The 18,195-nt window shown below is 48.7% G+C and overlaps 2 protein-coding genes across 3 annotated transcripts in view; one reads left to right on the top strand and one right to left on the bottom strand.

Moving 5' to 3' along the window:
- Positions 1–4,796, bottom strand: part of CWF19L1 (CWF19 like cell cycle control factor 1) — a 23,924-nt gene extending 19,128 nt beyond the window's left edge. The window contains exons 1-4 of the mRNA XM_061612678.1: positions 4,424–4,796; positions 3,696–3,780; positions 2,281–2,359; positions 1,730–1,831 (exon numbers count right to left, since the gene is read on the bottom strand). Of these exons, the coding sequence (XP_061468662.1) occupies positions 1,730–1,831; positions 2,281–2,359; positions 3,696–3,780; positions 4,424–4,449 (292 nt within the window). The 5' untranslated portion in view covers positions 4,450–4,796. The remainder of the gene's footprint in view (positions 1–1,729; positions 1,832–2,280; positions 2,360–3,695; positions 3,781–4,423) is intronic.
- Positions 4,110–18,195, top strand: LOC133377880 (erlin-1-like). 2 transcript variants are annotated; one of them, XM_061612677.1, is made up of 11 exons: positions 4,110–4,951; positions 5,275–5,356; positions 5,975–6,021; positions 6,995–7,056; positions 8,263–8,388; positions 12,312–12,385; positions 13,801–13,859; positions 14,967–15,058; positions 15,669–15,758; positions 16,617–16,696; positions 16,911–18,195. In XM_061612677.1, the coding sequence occupies exons 1-11, from the start codon at positions 4,125–4,127 to the stop codon at positions 17,133–17,135; spliced, it is 1,764 nt and encodes a 587-aa protein (XP_061468661.1). In that variant the 5' UTR covers positions 4,110–4,124; the 3' UTR covers positions 17,136–18,195. The 2 variants fall into 2 exon arrangements, with proteins under 2 accessions (XP_061468661.1, XP_061468660.1); XM_061612676.1 differs by having other exon boundaries at positions 5,954–6,021.

Below are 18,195 nucleotides of genomic sequence, written 5' to 3'. Positions count from 1 at the left end.
CTGAGGAACAAGTTACATATTTTTGTTAGAAGATCAGCAATTTCACATTTGAGTTCTTTTAGAACTCTTGGGTAGATAGCATCCAGACCGAGTGATTTGTCAGTTCTTATATTGTCTATTAAGCCTAGAACATCCTCTCTCGTTACCACTATTTGTCTCAGTTCCTCAGAATCCCTTCCTGCAAATGTTAGTTCAGGTTCAGGGATCTGCCCTATATCTTCCACTGTGAAGACAGATGCAAAAAGTTCATTGAGCTCCTCTGCAATCTCCTTATCCTGCTTTAGTACACCTTTCACTCCCTTACCTTCCAATTGCCTCCCTAGATGGTCTTCTGCTTTGAATTTATTTAAAGATGTTTTTGTTGCATTTAAATTTTTTAGCAGTGTGCTCTTGAAGGATGCATATAAGATGCATATAATGTGACAGTGAATTAATGGTATAAAAACTTATTTTTATTGTGTTCTCAGAAGAAGACACACACCATCTTAAAGCTCGTATGGATAAACTTAATTCAGAAGATTCTGCTGCAATCTGGTGGCCCTTCATCTCATACATCAGAGGAATTTCATCATCCCCATATTCCAAAATAGTAAGAATTTGGAATAATTTTAAGTAGCCCGTGTGGTGTAGTGGTTAAGGTGCTGGACTACGACCTGGGAGACCAGGGTTCAAATCCTCACATAGCCATGAAGCTCACTGGGTGACCTTGGGCCAGTCACCGCCACTCAGCCTCGTGAAAACCCTCTTCGTAGGGTCGCCATAAGTCAGAATCGACTTGAAGGTAGTCCATTTACATTTTAAGTTTTTTTAACTCCCCTTAGAAGCCTTGATCTTTATATAATGTGGGGGGTTTTTTGCTTTACAATTATGGTAATATGATGATATATTATACAAAATTTGTATAATTATTCCTTCCACACTTAGTAACTTATGGATGAAGGACAACACGTTTACTAAACCGATTGAGGACTGTGTTTCTAGGTGTCATATATTCCTATCAAGCCAAATTATGGTGTGTGGGTAAGACTGATTAGACTGTACTGTTTCTAATTTATTAATAAAGGTTTTTAAAACAGGAAAACAGAAGCAGCTACTAGCAGTGTAGAATTCAGCCACAAAATTACTGGCGGGACCAGAAAGTCCGAGCATATAACGCTGATTCTGGCCAACTGCACTGAACCACTGATGAGTCTCCAGGCTCAATTCTAAGTGCTGGTTCTGACCTATAAAGGCTTATGCAGCTCAGGAGCCCAATATCTCAATGTCCATACAAAGCAGCCTGGACCCTGCGCTCTCCATCAGAAGCCCTTCTCCGTGTTCCTCATCAGAGGGATGTGCAGAAGGTAACTGCACAAGAATGGGCTTTTTCAGTGGTGGCTCTCTGCCTGTGGAACACTCTCTCCATGGAAACATGTCAGGAACCGTCACTGTCAGCGTTTAGATTGCAGGCTACAACGTGTTTATTCAGCCAGGCTTTTGGTGCTCGGCTCAGCCTCTGCGACGGTGCTGATCTTGTAGGGGAGTGGGGGCAGTAGTGCTTGTCCTTCTTATGGTATTGCTGATGAGCATTTTTAGAAATGTTGTATTGTATATAATTTTAAATTTGGCTTTTAACTGATTCACCTGTTTGAATTTTTTTCAAGAAGTCACATTGAGACATTTTTCTTTTGTATAAAGCAACAAAGAAATGCAAAAACAAACACATAACAAATAGTAATCATGATGTTACCCAAATAAGTGATGTTCTCAGCTAGTTCGCATCCACTGGCATCTGGAAAGCGTCGTGCTGTTTCGCTGTTGTTGGCACCCAACACATATGTCTGTATAGGAGCTAAGGGAGACAAGGTGCTACGGTGAGCTCAGTTCTGCTCACACAAATGCACTCCTAGCAGGGAGGGGGACATAGCCAGGAGAGGATGCAGGGCCATTTATTTATTTACAGACAATCTGTTTCAGACAAAGTGCTGGCTTTTAAAAATTATGTTTTGAAAAGGCACAACTGGGCATTGGGGGCTAGGCAAGAAACCTTCCATCTGACAAGGGGCTTCCTATCAGGATGGTTTTTTCATGTGGAGGAATGTGGAGCCATGTGAGCCCACAGAGGCAGTCTGAACGTGACATAGCTCAGGCATCGCTGACCACCTCAGCCAGGAAAGGCCCAAAATAGTGGCGGGGCGGGGAGAGGGACTCTGAAATGCCTGCCAGCACTCTTTCCACATCTACAGAAGCAGGTTTGTACGACGCATGGACTACCGGGCAGATCATCTGATCTTTTCATACCTTTCTTTGCTCCTGTCTGGTATTCCTCCCATTCTGGGTTTTGAGCAGACCCAAAGAATTCCCCCACACACAAGAGGAGCTACAAAAGAATTCCAAGGAGAGATGTGGGGTTAAGAAAGGACTTAATATAGTGATTCTCAAGATGCTTTTAAGAACACAGGAAACAATGCCCGTTTACGTCCTCAGACGTGCACCTACCTTGCATGGGGTTTCCCTCCCAAACAATATTCTTACAACAACGTGATGGAAGGCAAGATGAACAAGTAACAAATGCTCAGCTGGATCACAGCAAAGGTCTGTCTAGAACAGCAACCTGTTTCCCACACTGCCCAGTCAGACATCTATGAAAAGGCCACCAGCAGTATGCATGTACAACAGAACTCTCCCCACTTGTGCCCTCCAGGAACTGGTAGTCAAAGGCATACTACCTCCAACAGTAAAGGCCGAACATAGCCATCATGGCTGGTAGCCACTGACAACCTTTTCAGAGCTGTCCACGTTGAAGGCCATCGCTACACCCTTTGGTAAAAATATTCCATAGCTGTTGCAAAGTTCTTCCTTTTGTCTGTCCTGAATCCCCCTCCATCTGTTGGATGCCCAGTCATGCTAGTATCATTTGAGAGGGATAAAACCTATCTGGCTTTCCATGTTATGCATAATTTTATTCACATCACCTCTTTTATTCACCTCTCACTTGCCTTTTCTCCAAACTAAAAAGCCCCAAATGCTGCAACCTTTCCTCATAGGGGAGCTGCTCCAACTCACTGATCATCCTGGTTGCCCTTTTCTGAACCTTTTCCAGCTCTACAATATCCTTTTTGAGGTGCAGCAATCAGATCTGTGCACAGAATTCCAAGTGTGGTCACCGCATAGATTCTCATAAAGACATTACAACACCAGCAGTTTTAGTTTTGCTTCCTTTTCTAATAATCCCTAATATATGGAATTTGCCATTTTCCCAGCTAGGTCAATATTTTCATCAAATTGCCCGTAAGCTCTACACGTTTTGAAACAACAGCCATTTTTAAGCTAAGAGAATCAGTAAAGCTGCTCTGAGGTCTACAACTCAGTCATGGGAACAACAAATAGATAGTTAAAACTCAATGAGATGCTTGCACTGCCTAGGAAGGTCAAGCAAATTGCACACAAAAAATGGCAAATTCTAGAGATCAAGGGATGTCGACACAAACACAGGGAGCCTTGTATGTGATCTTGTTTGATATACTGTAGCAAAAAGGGTTGTGGTCCAAGGCCCACATTGGCTGTAAGTGGGAGACTTGTGCATGAGCACAAGTGGTGACTGCGTATCATGATAAAGCGAGGCTGGAGAAGGAGAGAGGCGTGCCCCCTTCCTAGGCAGGGCAAGCAACCTCCAGCTGCACTTTGCTATGGGGGTCTGAGAAGAGGTGCCTTACGTCAAACTGGCCGCTTTTCTTCTGGACAGCTTGGACTCTGCTGTACAAGGTTCCGAGCTTTCCTTCCACGTCCCCGCAGGCCAACCTATTGAAAGAAATGGGTCTGTCACTAGGCGAGAGAACAAGAACCCAGAAGAGGCATTTGGGCAGCCCAGCACAGGAGGAGGAGGAGGAGGTGACGGTGGTGGAACACCAGGCAGGCCCTGCAACAGGAACAGGAGCAGGACAAAGGGGCCCTTCATCTAGCCCACCGCCTTGCCCTTCTCTCACAGCGGCCAACCAGATGCCCACTAGGGAAGAAGCCAGCAAGCGAGACCTCTGAGCGCAACGCCAGCGCTTTCTCCCCCTTCTCTGCACCCCCCGGCGGCGGCGGCTCCCTGCAAGTGGTGCATAGAGAGGAATGTGCTCAGCAGCACGCCGCCCCCGGCCATGGAGGCAGAGCGTGGCCGTCGTGGCTGGCAGGGGGCGATGCAGCCTCCTCCTCGGGCTTGTCTACTGCTCTTCCGGAGCCATCCAAGTTGGAGGCCATCGCTGCCTCCTGTGGGAGAGAATTCCGCAGCGTTCATGAGGACTAGGGGATTGGCTCTTAGTCTTGGCGGCGGCATCCAAGGGTGGGGGCCAGCTCTGTCTGTCTCTCTCCTCCCCGCACCGCCCCGCGACTTTTCCCCTCCTTCCCCTACGAGAGGGCCAGCGGGGGGATCCCATTTTGCTCCCTTCCTCTCACTGACACGCGCAGAGGTTTCCCCGGCGCCATCTTTCCTCCAGGCAGGCGGAAGCGGAGCTGGGAGAGGGGAGGGACTTCCGGCGCTGTTCCTGGCGGTGCTCCCGGAAAGTCCCTCCGCCGGGCGGGTCCGCCTCATCCGCTGCCGCCTCAGGAGGCCCCGCTGCCCTGGAAGGGAGGCCGGCTGGGAGGCCGAGGCCCGCCTTCCCGCCGCTCCGGATGAGGGTGTGGCCGGAGGGAAGAGGCCGGAGGAGGGGGCAGGAGGAGCAGCAGCGGCGATGATGCCCGGAGAAGGAGGAGGAGGCGGCGGCGGCGACGGCCCTGCGGGGGGCCCCGGCAGCGGCTGCCTCGGGGGCAGCGTGGTGCGCCCGCGGCGGCCTGGTGTTGGCGCGGCCTCCCGCCCCGCGTGGCCTGGGTCTGCTGCTGCTGCGCCTCGCCGCGTGGCGTCCGGGGCGGCCTCGGCGACGCTAGTGCTGCTGCTGCTTTGGGCCTCCGTCCACACCGTGCAGGAGGGGCACCTCGCCCTCTACTACAGGTCCGGCCGCGGAGGGGGCCGGGCGTGTGGGGCGTCGGCGGGGCGCGGCGAGGGCCCTTCCCCGAGAAGTAAAGGCCCGCAGGAGACGGAGGGAGGGAGGGAGGGAGGGAGGGAGGGGGCCTGGCTGCCTACGGAATGTGGCCCGCGGGGAGCGAGGCCTTTCCCACCGCCGGGGACTGGCCCAGACGCCCCCGGGGGCGGCATTACCACCAGGCCAGCTCCTCCCGCGAGACGGATCGGGGGGCGGCGGCGCAGAGCCCTCCTGCAGTGGGGGCTTTTGGCCGAGGGCCTCACCCCCTTTCTTTCCTGCCTTTCCCTGGCAGGGGCGGGGCGCTGCTCTCCGCCGTCAGCGGCCCAGGCTACCACATCATGCTGCCCTTCGTCACCACCTGCATATCCGTGCAGGTGCGTATTTCCCCGGGGAAGGCCGGCGGGAGGGCAGGGGCACCCAGGGCAGGGCTGAGGGTCGGGACCCGTAGTTGCCCGAGGGGCCGCACCAGCCTTCTCCCCGCCGGGGCCAGGCTGCCTCTGCAGATAAGGCTGGGCCGATGGGCCTGGCTTGATCTCTTTATCTGCCGCCTCCCTGCAAGTCAGCAGGGGAAGCCGGCTGTGTAAGGAAGCTCTTTCCCAGCTGGACCACAACCCTGCAATACTTTGCTCTCATCTTAAAGGCGGGATGAGGGTCCTGCCCCTTGCCAGTGGGACTCACTAGAAGCAGCAGCGTTGTGATGCCTGAAGTGATTGAGGTTGGCAGCCTTGTGGTCCTCTTAGCAAAGCACTGACTGCCAACCGCTCTCCAGGGTTCAGGCAGTAAAGGGTCTTTCCCAACCTACTTGGACACGCTACCGAGAATTGAACCTGGGACCTTTTGCATGCAGAGGAGAGGCTCTGCGACTGACCTGTGGACCCTCCCTGGCACAACTATGCTTTCCCCACAGTGATCCAGGTGCTTCTGAGGTTAATTAGCAGAGCTTCTCTCTCTGTTGTTCCTTTGCTGCTCAGGGTCATTGTGTTCTGTTTCAGACAACGCTGCAAACAGATGAAGTGAAAAATGTGCCTTGTGGGACAAGGTACGTCACCCTTCCATGGTTCTTGCCGTGTGTTTGGCACAGGCTGGTAAACGGTGGCAAGGGGTGGGTGAAGCTTTTACAGGGGTGCAATTGCCATGCAGGTCTTGAGCTGCGTTTTTCTCTTTGCGTCTCCGTGGGAGGCCTGGGCTGGAAGCATAGAGTGCACAGACCTTGCTTCCCTGTTGCTCAGCAAGCACCTAGTGCGCCTGGCATGATTCTGCCAGGAGACTGAAAGCATGCTCTTTCCCTCATGGAAGCTGCAGATGGAAAACGAGTCCATCGTAAGAGATGTTCTCTCGTGTGGATTGTTTGAAGGTTTGGAGCTGCCGACTTTTCTCTCTGCATGGTCTGCGGGCCAGTATGGTGCCTGTTGTTGGCCCCAGTCTGGTTCTTGTGCCTTCGTCCTTGGCAGTTGTTGGACCCAATCTGGCTACACAATTTTGTCTCATCCGTTGTGGTAGAACAAAATGGGCAGTGGTAAAAGAAGGGTGGCCCTTCCAGCCCTCTAGGTTCCTGTCACTCTTTATGTTCTCTGGCACGCTGCTTAGCGGACCGCAGGACATTTTCTCATCTGCACTGGTAGCGGTGTAATAAATGGGGGCCAGCAGTCTGTCACTTCATGGCTTGTGTGACGCAGGCTGGGCGGAGACTCAGGAACCATTGTCTTTATTGGCTCTTGCGGAGCAAAACTCCTTGCTAAGATTTGCGGTGTGGAGAGATGCGCTGCTGGTGGTGTGAAAACCCAGGTGGGCAGTCTGTGCCACTCACCCACATGCCCCTGTTCTCGATGGCCAATGGCGCAAGGTTGTTTGCGTTCTCCTGGTTCTGAACCTGAAGTGCGCAAGAGGCTACCCCACCAGCCCAGCCCTGCCGCCCTCCTTACAGTCAAGCTCTCTCGGGGTAGGGTGGCTCATGGGGATGGAACCTGCTGCCCTAACAGGTGGGCTAGCACCTCTTTTTCCTCTTCTTACAGTGGCGGAGTCATGATCTACATTGATCGAATAGAGGTGGTAAACACGTTGGCGCCACATGCAGGTATTTTTGTGGGGCTGGGCAGCTGGCAGGTGTCTGGCAGACTGGAGGGGGGTCTTATGGAGGGAGGCCAGAACTAGGCCGGGCTTAGTTTATATGACTGTTGCTGCCTTCTGATGTTGGCCTCAGAGGGTTGTGGTATCCCTGGGTTGATGTATGGCTGGGTTCATAGAATCATAGAATAGTAGAGTTGGAAGGGGCCTATCAGGCCATGGAGTCCAACCCCCTGCTCCATGCAGGAATCCAAATCAAAGCATTCCCGACAGATGGCTGTCCAGCTGCCTCTTGAAGGCCTCCAGTGTCGGAGAGCCCACTACCTCTCTAGGTCATTGGTTCCATTGTCGTATGGTTGGTGATGTATGGCTGGGAAGGAGCCTTGAGGAGCCCTCAGGGGAGAGGCAGAGAAGGCGGCAGTGGAGCAGGGAAGGGCCAGAACTGCTCTTTGGATTGTTGGGGGGGCAGGAGGAGGGGACTGAGTGGGCCCTGAGCTGGGGAGCTGAAGGGAATCTGTCCCAGGGAGTGCCTGGAGGGGCTGAAGCCAGAAAGGTTGTGCAGGTGATGTTGCTTGGGGATTGCAGAGGGAGTGAGCGGTGAAGAAAAGCAGCAGCTTCAAAACTAAGCTTGTAGTACAAAAAATCCCCTTGAAGCTAACTCCCCTCGTCGAGTCTGATTCACTGCAATTCCAGTGGGACTTTGCAGAATATTGGCATGGTCTGTTAACTGGACTTGTAAATGTGAAATGTGCACTTCTGTACAGCAGTCCTCAGTTAAAATAGTTAATGTAGGTAGAATAAATATTAATATAATGTAGAGTCATTCACATTTTGTGACTGGGGTTTGCCGAGTAAAAATTAAGACATTTGCTCAAGACCCTATTTTGGCCCATAACCAACTCTTTAAAGTGGCAGTCTTAAAAACACTTTCTTGGAAGTAAATCCCATTGAAATCGCAATTGAACTTTCTTCTGAGTACATATGGTGAGGATCAAGCTGCAAGATTGGTTCAGGCTCCAAATGTCTGGAAAACAATTTTTACTTAATTTTACCAGTTGCATTTAATTACTAGCTAAAGTCAGAGAATAATGTACCTTGACTACCGAAAGTTCAGGAAACGCTGAGCTCTAGAGCCTGAAACATGCCGGCACAGGTGAAAGAGTCAGTGGGTTTAGAGCAGCTCTTCATGTGATGCTTCTGATCTTCCCTGTCCTAGTTTATGATACTGTAAAGAAGTACACTGTGGACTATGACAAGACCCTCATCTTCAACAAAGTCCACCATGAGCTCAACCAGTTCTGCAGCACCCACACCCTCCAGGAGGTGTACATCGAGCTCTTTGGTAAGTGCAGGCTGGGGGAGGAGGGGAACGCCTGTGCTTTTCTCTCTGCTGCCTCCCCCTATGCACCTTCCAAATAACTTGGAACACATTTGGACAGCTTCACCCTTCTTGTCTGTGACCCTATGAGAGGGGAGACCCTTCTGTTCCTCATAGGTCTGATGCTTCTTACTGGGTTGTGGCTTAACAAACATAGAATCATAGAATAGTAGAGTTGGATGGGGCCTATAAGGACATCAAATCCAACCCCCTGCTCAGTCAGGAATCCAAATCAAAGCATTCCCGACAGATGACTGTCCAGCTGCCTCTTGAAGGCCTCAAGTGCTAGAGTCCACCACCGCCCTAGGTAATTGGTTCCATTTTTGTACCGCTCTAACAATTAGGAAGCTTTTGCTGATGTTCAGCCAAAATCTGGCTTCCTGCAACTTGAGCCCATTATCCATGTCCTGCACTCTGGGATGATCAAGAAGAGATCCTGGCCCTCCTCATGGCAACCTTTCAAGTACTTGAAGAATGTTCCCATATCGCCCCTCAGTCTTCTCTTCTCTAGGCTAAACATGTCCAGTTCTTTCTGTTTCTCCTCATAAGGCTTTGTTTCCAGTCCCCAGATCATCCTCTGAACTCATTCCATTTTGTCTGTATTCTTCTTAAAGTGCAGTGTCCAGAACTGGATGCAGTACTCCAAATGAGACCTAACTAGTGCCAAATAGAGGGGAACTAGTACTTCATGTGATTTGGAAACTATACTTCTGTTACTTCCGGGAAGGGTGACTTCGCTTATGCCTGCTTTTGAGACGGGCTTCCGCCTCAAAAGAAGCTTATTCAGATATAAATCAGTCAGAACATTTTTTTTTTTGACTGATGAAATTTCTCCCGGGCAGGGAGAAACGTAGAGATCAACCTCAAAAGCCTGACTGTTGGGAGGACTGGATTTCATTAATTTATGAGAAAAGGTCCAGCCAGCAATGCCGTACGGACTTCCGAACAAGCTCTATCTGATTAATGCGATACATTTATCTTTTCTTCAAAGAGAAAACGGACTAACAGGCAAGCACCCTTCTTTCTATTATTTTTTTATTTGGTTTAAATTGTTGCAGCAAAAAGAGATTTGTCAAATGAATCAGCTTTAAAGAACTTCTGGGTGAGCTATAACTCTTCTCTGTTATTCACGAAATTAACAGCTTATCTCTGTTTCTATTGCAAAAAGCTGTCCTGGAAGTGCATTCTAAAGATATAAACAGAAGAGGGATTTCTATTCCGAGGAACATTATATTGTCTGGGACTATTCTCTTTTTGGTCTATTTTATTTTGACGAATCTGCTTCTAACTGTTTTGATGCTGGGAACTAAATTTGTTTTGTATTCTTGAACATAGAGAGATAAGGCAGGCTGCTCTGTTTATACTGTGATGTCATCAAGCCTGGAATATTAACCCAATTGTTGCTGAAATAAGAAGTGGTTCTTCTTTATTTTTGTTTTGTTTTGTTTTCGTGGTTTTAAAAATGGCAATCAAGAAAGTGGCTGAGAATCTGGAAGTAATTATGTTTCAGAAAATAATGGATGAGATTGAGATAATGAAACAAACCCTGCGACAGGGCAGTAAGGAGCTGAAAATGGAACTGAGCAAAATGACGCAGGAGCTTAAAGAAATAGGGGATCCTGTGAGAGAGGAGAATGAGATCAGAGATGAGAAAAGAAAAAATAAAGGGAAGATACAAGCCCTGGAGATTGGAACAAATGTGGAATTGGAAAAAGATCTGGAGTTTATGGATATTAGAAATAAAATCTACTGTTTGGAATTTAACGTTATCTCTGAAGAAATTAATGAAGATATTAGAGATAAAGTTATCAATGGCTTGGATAATCTTCTGGACTGGAATGATGTGATGGAGCTTGATATAGAGAAAATCTATGGAATTAACTGCAGCCATGTGACAATGGAAAAACTCTTAAGAGATGAGCCAGTGCATTTTGTAAAAAAGAAGAACACAGATATGACTTTACAACAATATTTCAGCAACTTATTCAGAATCGATGGCAAGAAAATATTTGGGATAGAGGAAATTCCCATCAGACTCTTATTATATGACTATGGCTGTGACAGCAAGATTATTATGGAATACTGATAATGGAAGATTGGACACTGAAATTACTGGACTTAACAGGACTATTGAAGATGGAAGATGGAATTAATAGGGATAATGGAATAATGGCTATTGAAATTATTGGACCTAACAGATTTTGATGAGATGGATTAATCGATATGTTTATTTGGACTATGGTTATGACAATAAGATTATTATTATTATTAACGAGATGGATTAATCGACATGTTTATTTGGAGAAAAATTGATAGATATATTTCTTAAAGAATTGAAACCTCTCTTTGACTTTTTGTGGAAAGAATAAAGTAATGTTTATGAGATTTGATGATTAATTAAGATAACTACTGGAGGAAAGTGATTTTATAATATAATTTAAGAGACAGGATTGTTATATATTGTAGACCTATAACTGATTTGATCTGCGACAAATGGGAAGTCAACATTTTATTTTTTTGTTTAATCATTTTTGTTTTGTTTTGTTTTTTGTCTTTGAATGTTTTATGATTTTGTTTTGTATGTTTTATGAAAATTTGAATAAAAATTATTGTAAAAAAAAAAAGAAACTATACTTCTGTTAATGCAGCCTAAAATAGCATTTGCCTTTTTTGCAGCCACATCACACTGTTGGCTCATATTTAGCTTGGGATCAACAACAGTCCCAAGATCCTTCTCGCATGTAGTATTGCTGAGCCAAGTATTCCCCATCTTATAACAGTGCATTTGGTTTCTTTTTAAAATTCATTCTGTTGTTTTCAGCCCAGTGCTCCAGCCTATCAAGATCCCTTTGAATTGTTTCTGTCCTCCAGGGCATTAGCTATCCCTCCCAATTTTTTATTATCTGCAAATTGGATAAACTTTCCCTGCACCTCCTCATTCAAGCCATTAATAGAAATGTTAAAGAGCACTGGACCCAGGACTGAGCCTTCAGTGCTGTGCTTGTTACCTCCCTCAGTTTGCCGTCAGTTCTTACTTGAAGCCTGCCTGGCTCTTTTTGATCCCCCAGAGATGTGGGATCAGGATGAGGAGGGGCCCTTTTTGGTGCTGGTCCTGTCCTCTGTTCAGAAACTGATTTGCTGATTCCTTTGGATGGCCAGCAGAGTATGTTAACAAGCTACACACATTGATACCTGATCCCAGTGTTGAGGCAGTTTGGGATTTCTGGGGAAGTAGTGAAGATAACTTTTAAGAGATACATTCTTGGCTGGCAGCTGGACATTGTATAAAAACCGAATTAAAACACACACAAATGCAATTCCCAGTCTGAGTTTTAAGTATTCCACCTAGCAGTAAGCACCACAGAATGGCTGTTTGAGGCTGTCTGAATTTTTCAGTAAGGGTAACATTTCAGATTGCATACCAGAATTTTGCTTTGAGTTCAACTACAGTTAGGATTATTTGGCTGACCTGAGTTTCTGCCTTTGGGAATCCTGATTTGGTTGATGTTTTCCCCCCCAAATCTTTTCCAGTTTTTCCCCCAGGCCTTCTCTCTGGTTCCAAGCCTTCATCTGTCTGTGTCACCCTTTGTCAGCGCAGTCAGGAGTCGGTGTTGGCTCCTGCCTTTGCTTGGTGTGTGCAGCATCTGCTTTGCATGCAGAAGGTCACAGGGTCAGTCTCCAAGCAGGGCTGGGCATTCAGGGTCATCCTCTACCTGAAACCCTGAAGGACAACATCAAGCTAGGTGGGCCCCAGTTATCTGACTCAGCCGATGAGGGAGGCAGTGTCTGTGTTTCTCTGCAACTGTGTGTGTGTAGGGGGAGACTTGCATAGCTGACCCTCCTTGGTGAATGCTCCCCTTCATTTTTTGTCTCCTCCTTCACCCTAGATCAAATAGATGAACACCTGAAGCTGGCGCTGCAGCAGGATCTGAATGCCATGGCGCCAGGTCTCACTGTCCAGGTAATTCCCTCCCTTCTCTGGCTCCTGAGGGATTTCTGACTTGCCCACTGCTCTGGGTGTATGAGGGTGGGGGCTTCTCTGTTCCTAAAGTCAGGATCATTGAGAACATGGTATTCCCGATCTCTATGTATGGATGTGAGAGGTGAACAGTGAAAGAAGCAGATAGGAGAAAAATCAACTCATTTGAAATGTGGTGTTGGAGGAGAGCTTGCAGATACCATGGAAGACAAGTAATTGGGTGTTAGAACAAATTAAACCAGAACTACTATTAGAAGCTAAAAAGATGAAATGAAACTGAGGTTATCATACTTTGGACATATAAGGAGAAGACATGATTCACTAGAAAAGACAGAAGGGAAAAACAGAAGGGAGTAGAAAAAGAGGAAGTCCAAACAAGAGATGGATTGATTCCATAAAGGAAGCCACAGACCTGAACTTACAAGATCTGAACAGGGTGGTTCACGACAGATGCTCTTGGAGGTCGCTGATTCAGAGGGTTGCCGTAAGTCGCAGTCCATTTGGAGGCACATAACAACAGCAATGGACACTCTGTGTGTTCCTGGCTGGGGCTTCCATAGTACAGATCCAATCCAGAGAGTGGCCATGTGCCTGCAGATGGGTGCAAAACCCGTCTTTCTCAGGCAGCATTAAATCCCACTCGGCTGTGCTTTTGTACAAGTTCTTCCAATACTTTGAGGTAGTTTTAATATTTACCCCAGTCAGTATTTTGCTTTTCTTTGCGCTCCAGGAAAGAAAATGGCCATGCTCGGATCTATTTTTACCATTTCGTATGAGAGAAACTTGGTAGCACAGCTTTTATGAGCGTGCTGCCGCCGCCCAGACTGCCCTGCCATGGCTGCTGAGTGGAAATCTGAGTTCAGGGACTGTTTGACGAGGGCTGAATCTGCTCGCTGACAAAGAGGCGCAGCATAGGCAGCACTTAGGCTCTCTGTGCTGTTCTTGGCACCAAGGGCCTCCTCCAAGAAGAGAAGGCTTGGGATTCCTAGGGAAGGGATGTGTGGCAGTGGGAGGCCAAGCCAGCCAGCAGGTAGCATGATGAGAGAAGAGGCACAAGACGGCTTTGGGGAAGATGCCGTTGGAAGCCTTCCTGGAAGCCACAAGCGAGCAGTGCTCCTGCTTGTGACCCCAAACGGCTGGCATTGAGAGACGCAGTGGCCCCAGCTGTGGAGGTGGTATACAGCTGGCATGGCGAGCTGCCATTCGTAGCCCTCTCCTCCATGAGTTTGTCTAAGCCCCATTTAAAGCCATCCAGTGTGGTGACCACCAGGTGCCTCAAGTCACAGGGGATGCGGGGGCATCATTTATTCATTTGTAGCAGAATGAGGAGCTTGTGTTTGGGAAATGCTGCAAGGGTGCAGTTTTACTAGGCCACTTGGCTTTTTTTGTGCATGCAGGCAGTGCGTGTGACAAAGCCCAAAATCCCTGAAGCCATCCGAAGAAATTTTGAACTTGTGTGAGTATTGGCTGAGAACATCAGAAGAGCCCTGAAGCAACAGCTGGATGAGACCAAATGCGGCTCCTCTAGCCCAACATCCTGTTTCCCAGAGGCCAACCACGTGCCTCTTAGGGGGAGCCCACCGGCAGGACTCTTCCCGCTGGCAGTTCTCCTCAGCAGCTGGTAGTCAGAGGCATTCACTGCCTTCAACGCTGGAGGGAGGTACTCCTTGGTAGTCCTTTCCCCTTGTGGAGCAGGCTCAGATGATGGCCGTAACCAGAGGCCTTTTCCAGCTCTGCGCAGCTTGAGGCAAAGTCCATGATGGCACAAGTGCCTCTTGTGGGGCTGTGCTTGCCTGCTTCTTCTCCTCCTGTGAGGGGCTTTCAGGGCCTTGCTGTCCTGTACTAGCCAGGGGAAGAGTTGAGTGGCTGCTTTGAGGGTCAGGCTGCACCAAAAACAGTTCCTGTGAAAAAGAAACAAACCATCAAGGCCATTGCTGGATTGCTCTGCTGGGTGACTGAGAGGTACTCTTGTTTTTTTAAGACTGCCATGAACAAGCATAGGATGGCTGGAGTTGGAGGCAACAGAAGCCTGGAAGTATCAGGCAGACCAGACAGAGCAATGGGACTTAATTCTGAAAATCCCGTGTTGGTTGAAGGCTGGCTTAAAAAGCATGAACAGGTGTCGAAGAGCTGGAAACATCACTGACAGTTTGTGAAGCTCTTTGCAGGACAGTTGCCCATTTCCAGTGCAACCATTTATTTTCTGTTTATTTAAAAATGATCATGTTTTCAAAGCATGCTTTTTTTCAAGAGAGTACATTCTGTCCATCTGAGGAAAGGGCAAAGAGCCAGTGATAATAATAAAAAAAGTAATCAAGTCCGGAACTGGCCAAAACGTTGAGATAATTTAAAGGCCAAATAGGAAGGCAGTGCTGGCCTTAGGAATCCAAGCACACCCTTTGCAGTCTTGTGGCTAATGACAGAGTCCCCACTCCCAAACTTTCCAGGGTTCATTCCTCTTCACTGCCTGGCAGAGACACAGCCACTGGGACAGGGAGGCAGGCCAGCTGGGACTCCACACCAGGTAGCTGGGAACCCATTTCCTGTTTGTTTTGCTCTGCAGGGAAGCAGAGAAGACCAAATTCTTGATAGTTACTCAGCAGCAGAAAGTGGTGGCGAAGGAGGCCGAAACAGAAAGGAAAAAGGCCGTCATAGGTAACCAGACTCCCCTTTGGCTTTTCCCCAGGTGTCGTTTCCCCCCAGCCTCTTAGCTTCCTCAAGTAAGAGAACATGAGGGAGTGAGAAGCATGTGGCAGACAGTTCTTCCTCAGCAGCTGAAATGTGGACCTTTAAATTCTGGGCCTCTTTCTAGCAGAGTCTGCCGAGTTGTGGGCCTTTACTGCTTCACTTGGTAAGAGTGTAAGGCTCTTGATGCAGAGGGAGCCTAGAGTCTAGGAGGCTGGTTCCCTGGGAACCTTGTGTGCCTCACTCGGAGCATGGGATGTTTGGGGGACCTTCTTAGCTTCAGGTAGAGGCTGGAGTGTCTGCCTTTTTCACCTCAGCTAAAGCATTCGTTCCCTTTTAACATGAGCTGTACACCATGCCCAGCAGAGCCTTCACAAGAAGCAAACGAGGCCAGGGATGATCCTGCCTACAGCGTGTCCTCTGGGCCCCCGGGGCTTCACGTTGCTTGCTGTTAGAGTGTGGTTGCCACAGATCTCCCCTTGGGAAGCTTGGCAGTGTAGGGCTCTGCTCTGCCTGGCTATTGTTGCCCTCAGCTGCTGTGAGTGGTGCTTGTGCTTGACTGACTACTCTCTACTCACAGAAGCAGAGAAGGCGGCCCAGGTGGCAAAGATTCGTTGTCGGCAGAAGGTCATGGAGACGCTGATGGAGAAGCACATTTCTGAGCTTGAAGGTAGCTGGAACTGTCTCATCTTCCCCCTCCCCAAAGCAGAAGTTCTGAGCAGGATGGCACCACATCCCTGGCTCTGCTGCCCACACACAGTGATGGTGCTTTGCTAGTCATCTTGGATCTGAGGAACAAGGGCAAGGCAGAGCCTGGGAGTCCTGCCACCATCAAGCACCAATGCCCTGTTGTTGCCACTGGGGGTGGGCAGAGGGTGGGGGTGGTTGCTGCTGCTTGAGTCTGGGTCCACACTATTCACTGGCTCTGATATCTTCAGCCCCCCCAAACACGTAGCCCCCCAATATCCTATGGAGCTTTCCTTTCCAAGGAGAAAAGGGCCGGCCTGTGCCTCATGGACATTATGGCTCTTCTTCTCTGAGGAGAATGGCAGAAGGGCAGGGTTGTTGCTGGGTATTCCCTCGTTTGTGTAGTTTTCTTCCTCCCCCTGGTATGTTTGTCTTGCATCATTTCTGAGGTGGCATTTGTTGTCTCCAGAGTCTGGTGCATAAAGTGTGATCCAGATCTCCAAGTTGGGATGAAAAGAACAAGGAAAAGGGTGATGAAACTTTTGCTTGGGGTTTGGACTGTGCCTTTTTATTCAGCAAATGTTCCTGTGTTCCTAAACATTCCTTGATCCAGCACGGCTCAGGCTGTCTCCAAGGACCCCTCAAGGCAGAACCAGCGAAAAGCGACCAGCTAGAGCCACTGTTTGAACTTGCTTTGTTGGAGTATAGTTTTGCTTGGGTAATTCCACACAGCAAGTGGATTCCCAGAGCTGTGCCTACAAAGAGACAATGGTTTGGAGGAGCCCAAATGAACCTTCTTTCCTCTGAGCTGCCTGACACGGCCTCCTTGGTCCTCTCCTAGATGCTGCTTTCTTAGCAAGAGAGAGGGCGAAGGCTGATGCCAACTACTACACGGCACAGAAGGCAGCCGACTCGAACAAGGTGAGTTAACTCTTCCTGCGCCTGTGTGGGGGTGGGGACGCTGAGCCCTCCTTTTGGAGGGAAGGAATTTTGCCCCTTATAAACACGGCATCCCACAATAGTGGCCTGCTCATTTTGAAGGACGTCTGCACCAGAGGTTTTCATACATTAGGATACCCATGATGCAGAAGTCCCGAGCATCATTCATTCATTTTCTCTCCTCCTCTCTGAGCAGCTGAAACTCACACCAGCCTTCCTGGAACTGATGAAATATCAGGCCATTGCTTTCAACAGTACGCTGTACTTTGGCAACAGCTTCCCCGCTAACCTGTTTCTGGGTTCCTGTGCTTTTGACGATCCCGTTGCAAGAACTGCGAGAGAAGCCCACCTCATCTCAAAGACAGGCAAGCTCCACCTCAGGCACAGAGGAGAGCGTGGCGCCTCTGGATGCGTCCGCTGAGCCAGGCACTGTTGCCTCCGTGATTTGAAATTGTAACTGATCTGCTGCCTTAGAAGCAGTGCCAACCCTTCTCCTCAAATCTGCCTTATCTTTACTGTTCAGAAAGCAAGTCAAACATGTTCTGCAGCGCAAACACAGTCCTTGAGGTTGTGTCGCCCTCTGTAGCCAAATATGAGGGCAGCTCAAAACCTCCATGGAAGACCTCTTCATCTTCCTCAGACAGGAGTGGTGGCATGAGTGCTTCTGAGGAGTTAAGTCACTGGCATTAACTTTTGAAAGGAGACTGTGGTGCAGACCTCCCTGCATGGCTCAGGAGGGTTGTTCCTGGGAGGACAGTTGTGTGAGACGGTGGCTGTGGCCACGTGCTAACTGACCCACTCGTCTTCTGTCTTACCTCGGGGGGGGGGTTGTGTGGTCATGGCTTTGAAAGCGGGCATATGACCCAGTTGCAGGTGTCCACTTGTCCCTGAGGAAGAATGCCTCTTGCCCTCTGATGGGGAAACGCAATACGTGTAACCTACAGCCTTCTACTAAGTGTGCGAGAACAGCAACATCATGCAGCCCTCAAAGTGTCTTGTTTGAACGCATCCCCCTCTCACAACCCTCCTCCGCGTGCTACTTTCAGGCAAGTGATTCCACATTTTGTACTGGAAAGTGCTAAAGAGGCGGCTGCCTCTGGAGTTGTGGGTGTGTCTCTCCTCTCTTTCCCGTGTCCTCTGCGTGGGTCCTTGTAATGCTTTGTATGCCAGCATGTTGCTGGACGCTCCTTGCCCAGAGCCCCAATTCCTCTTGGCTCAGAGTGTCTTCCACAGCCGGCAGCCTGCATATCTGTTGAATGAACTGGGGATCTCAGGTGCGGGTGCAAGAAGTGGTAATTATTTGTTGAGCTGTAATTCCAAACGGCAGTGAAGACTTGCTTTAGAATTTACGAATGTGTTTGTGCAAGATAAACCTGCTGACTGGAAATGTTTCCTCTGTGCTGGGGTTTTTGTGATATATATATATATATATATTTGAACTTTGGATTAAAGGAAAATAAAGCTATTTTCATAACCCTTTA

This window comes from Rhineura floridana, chromosome 2 (genome assembly GCF_030035675.1).
Source record: "Rhineura floridana isolate rRhiFlo1 chromosome 2, rRhiFlo1.hap2, whole genome shotgun sequence".
NCBI lineage: Eukaryota > Metazoa > Chordata > Lepidosauria > Squamata > Rhineuridae > Rhineura > Rhineura floridana.
This window is presented reverse-complemented; position numbering and strand designations above follow the sequence as displayed.

Excerpts from the sequence above, each read along its gene's own strand:
- LOC133377880 (XM_061612676.1), top strand. The coding sequence starts at position 4,125 with ATGGAGGCAGAGCGTGGCCGTCGTGGCTGGCAGGGGGCGATGCAGCCT. Across the intron at positions 8,389-12,311 it reads GGTGTACATCGAGCTCTTTG|ATCAAATAGATGAACACCTG; the intron begins GTAAGTGCAGGC and ends CCTTCACCCTAG. Across the intron at positions 12,386-13,800 it reads CGCCAGGTCTCACTGTCCAG|GCAGTGCGTGTGACAAAGCC; the intron begins GTAATTCCCTCC and ends TTGTGCATGCAG.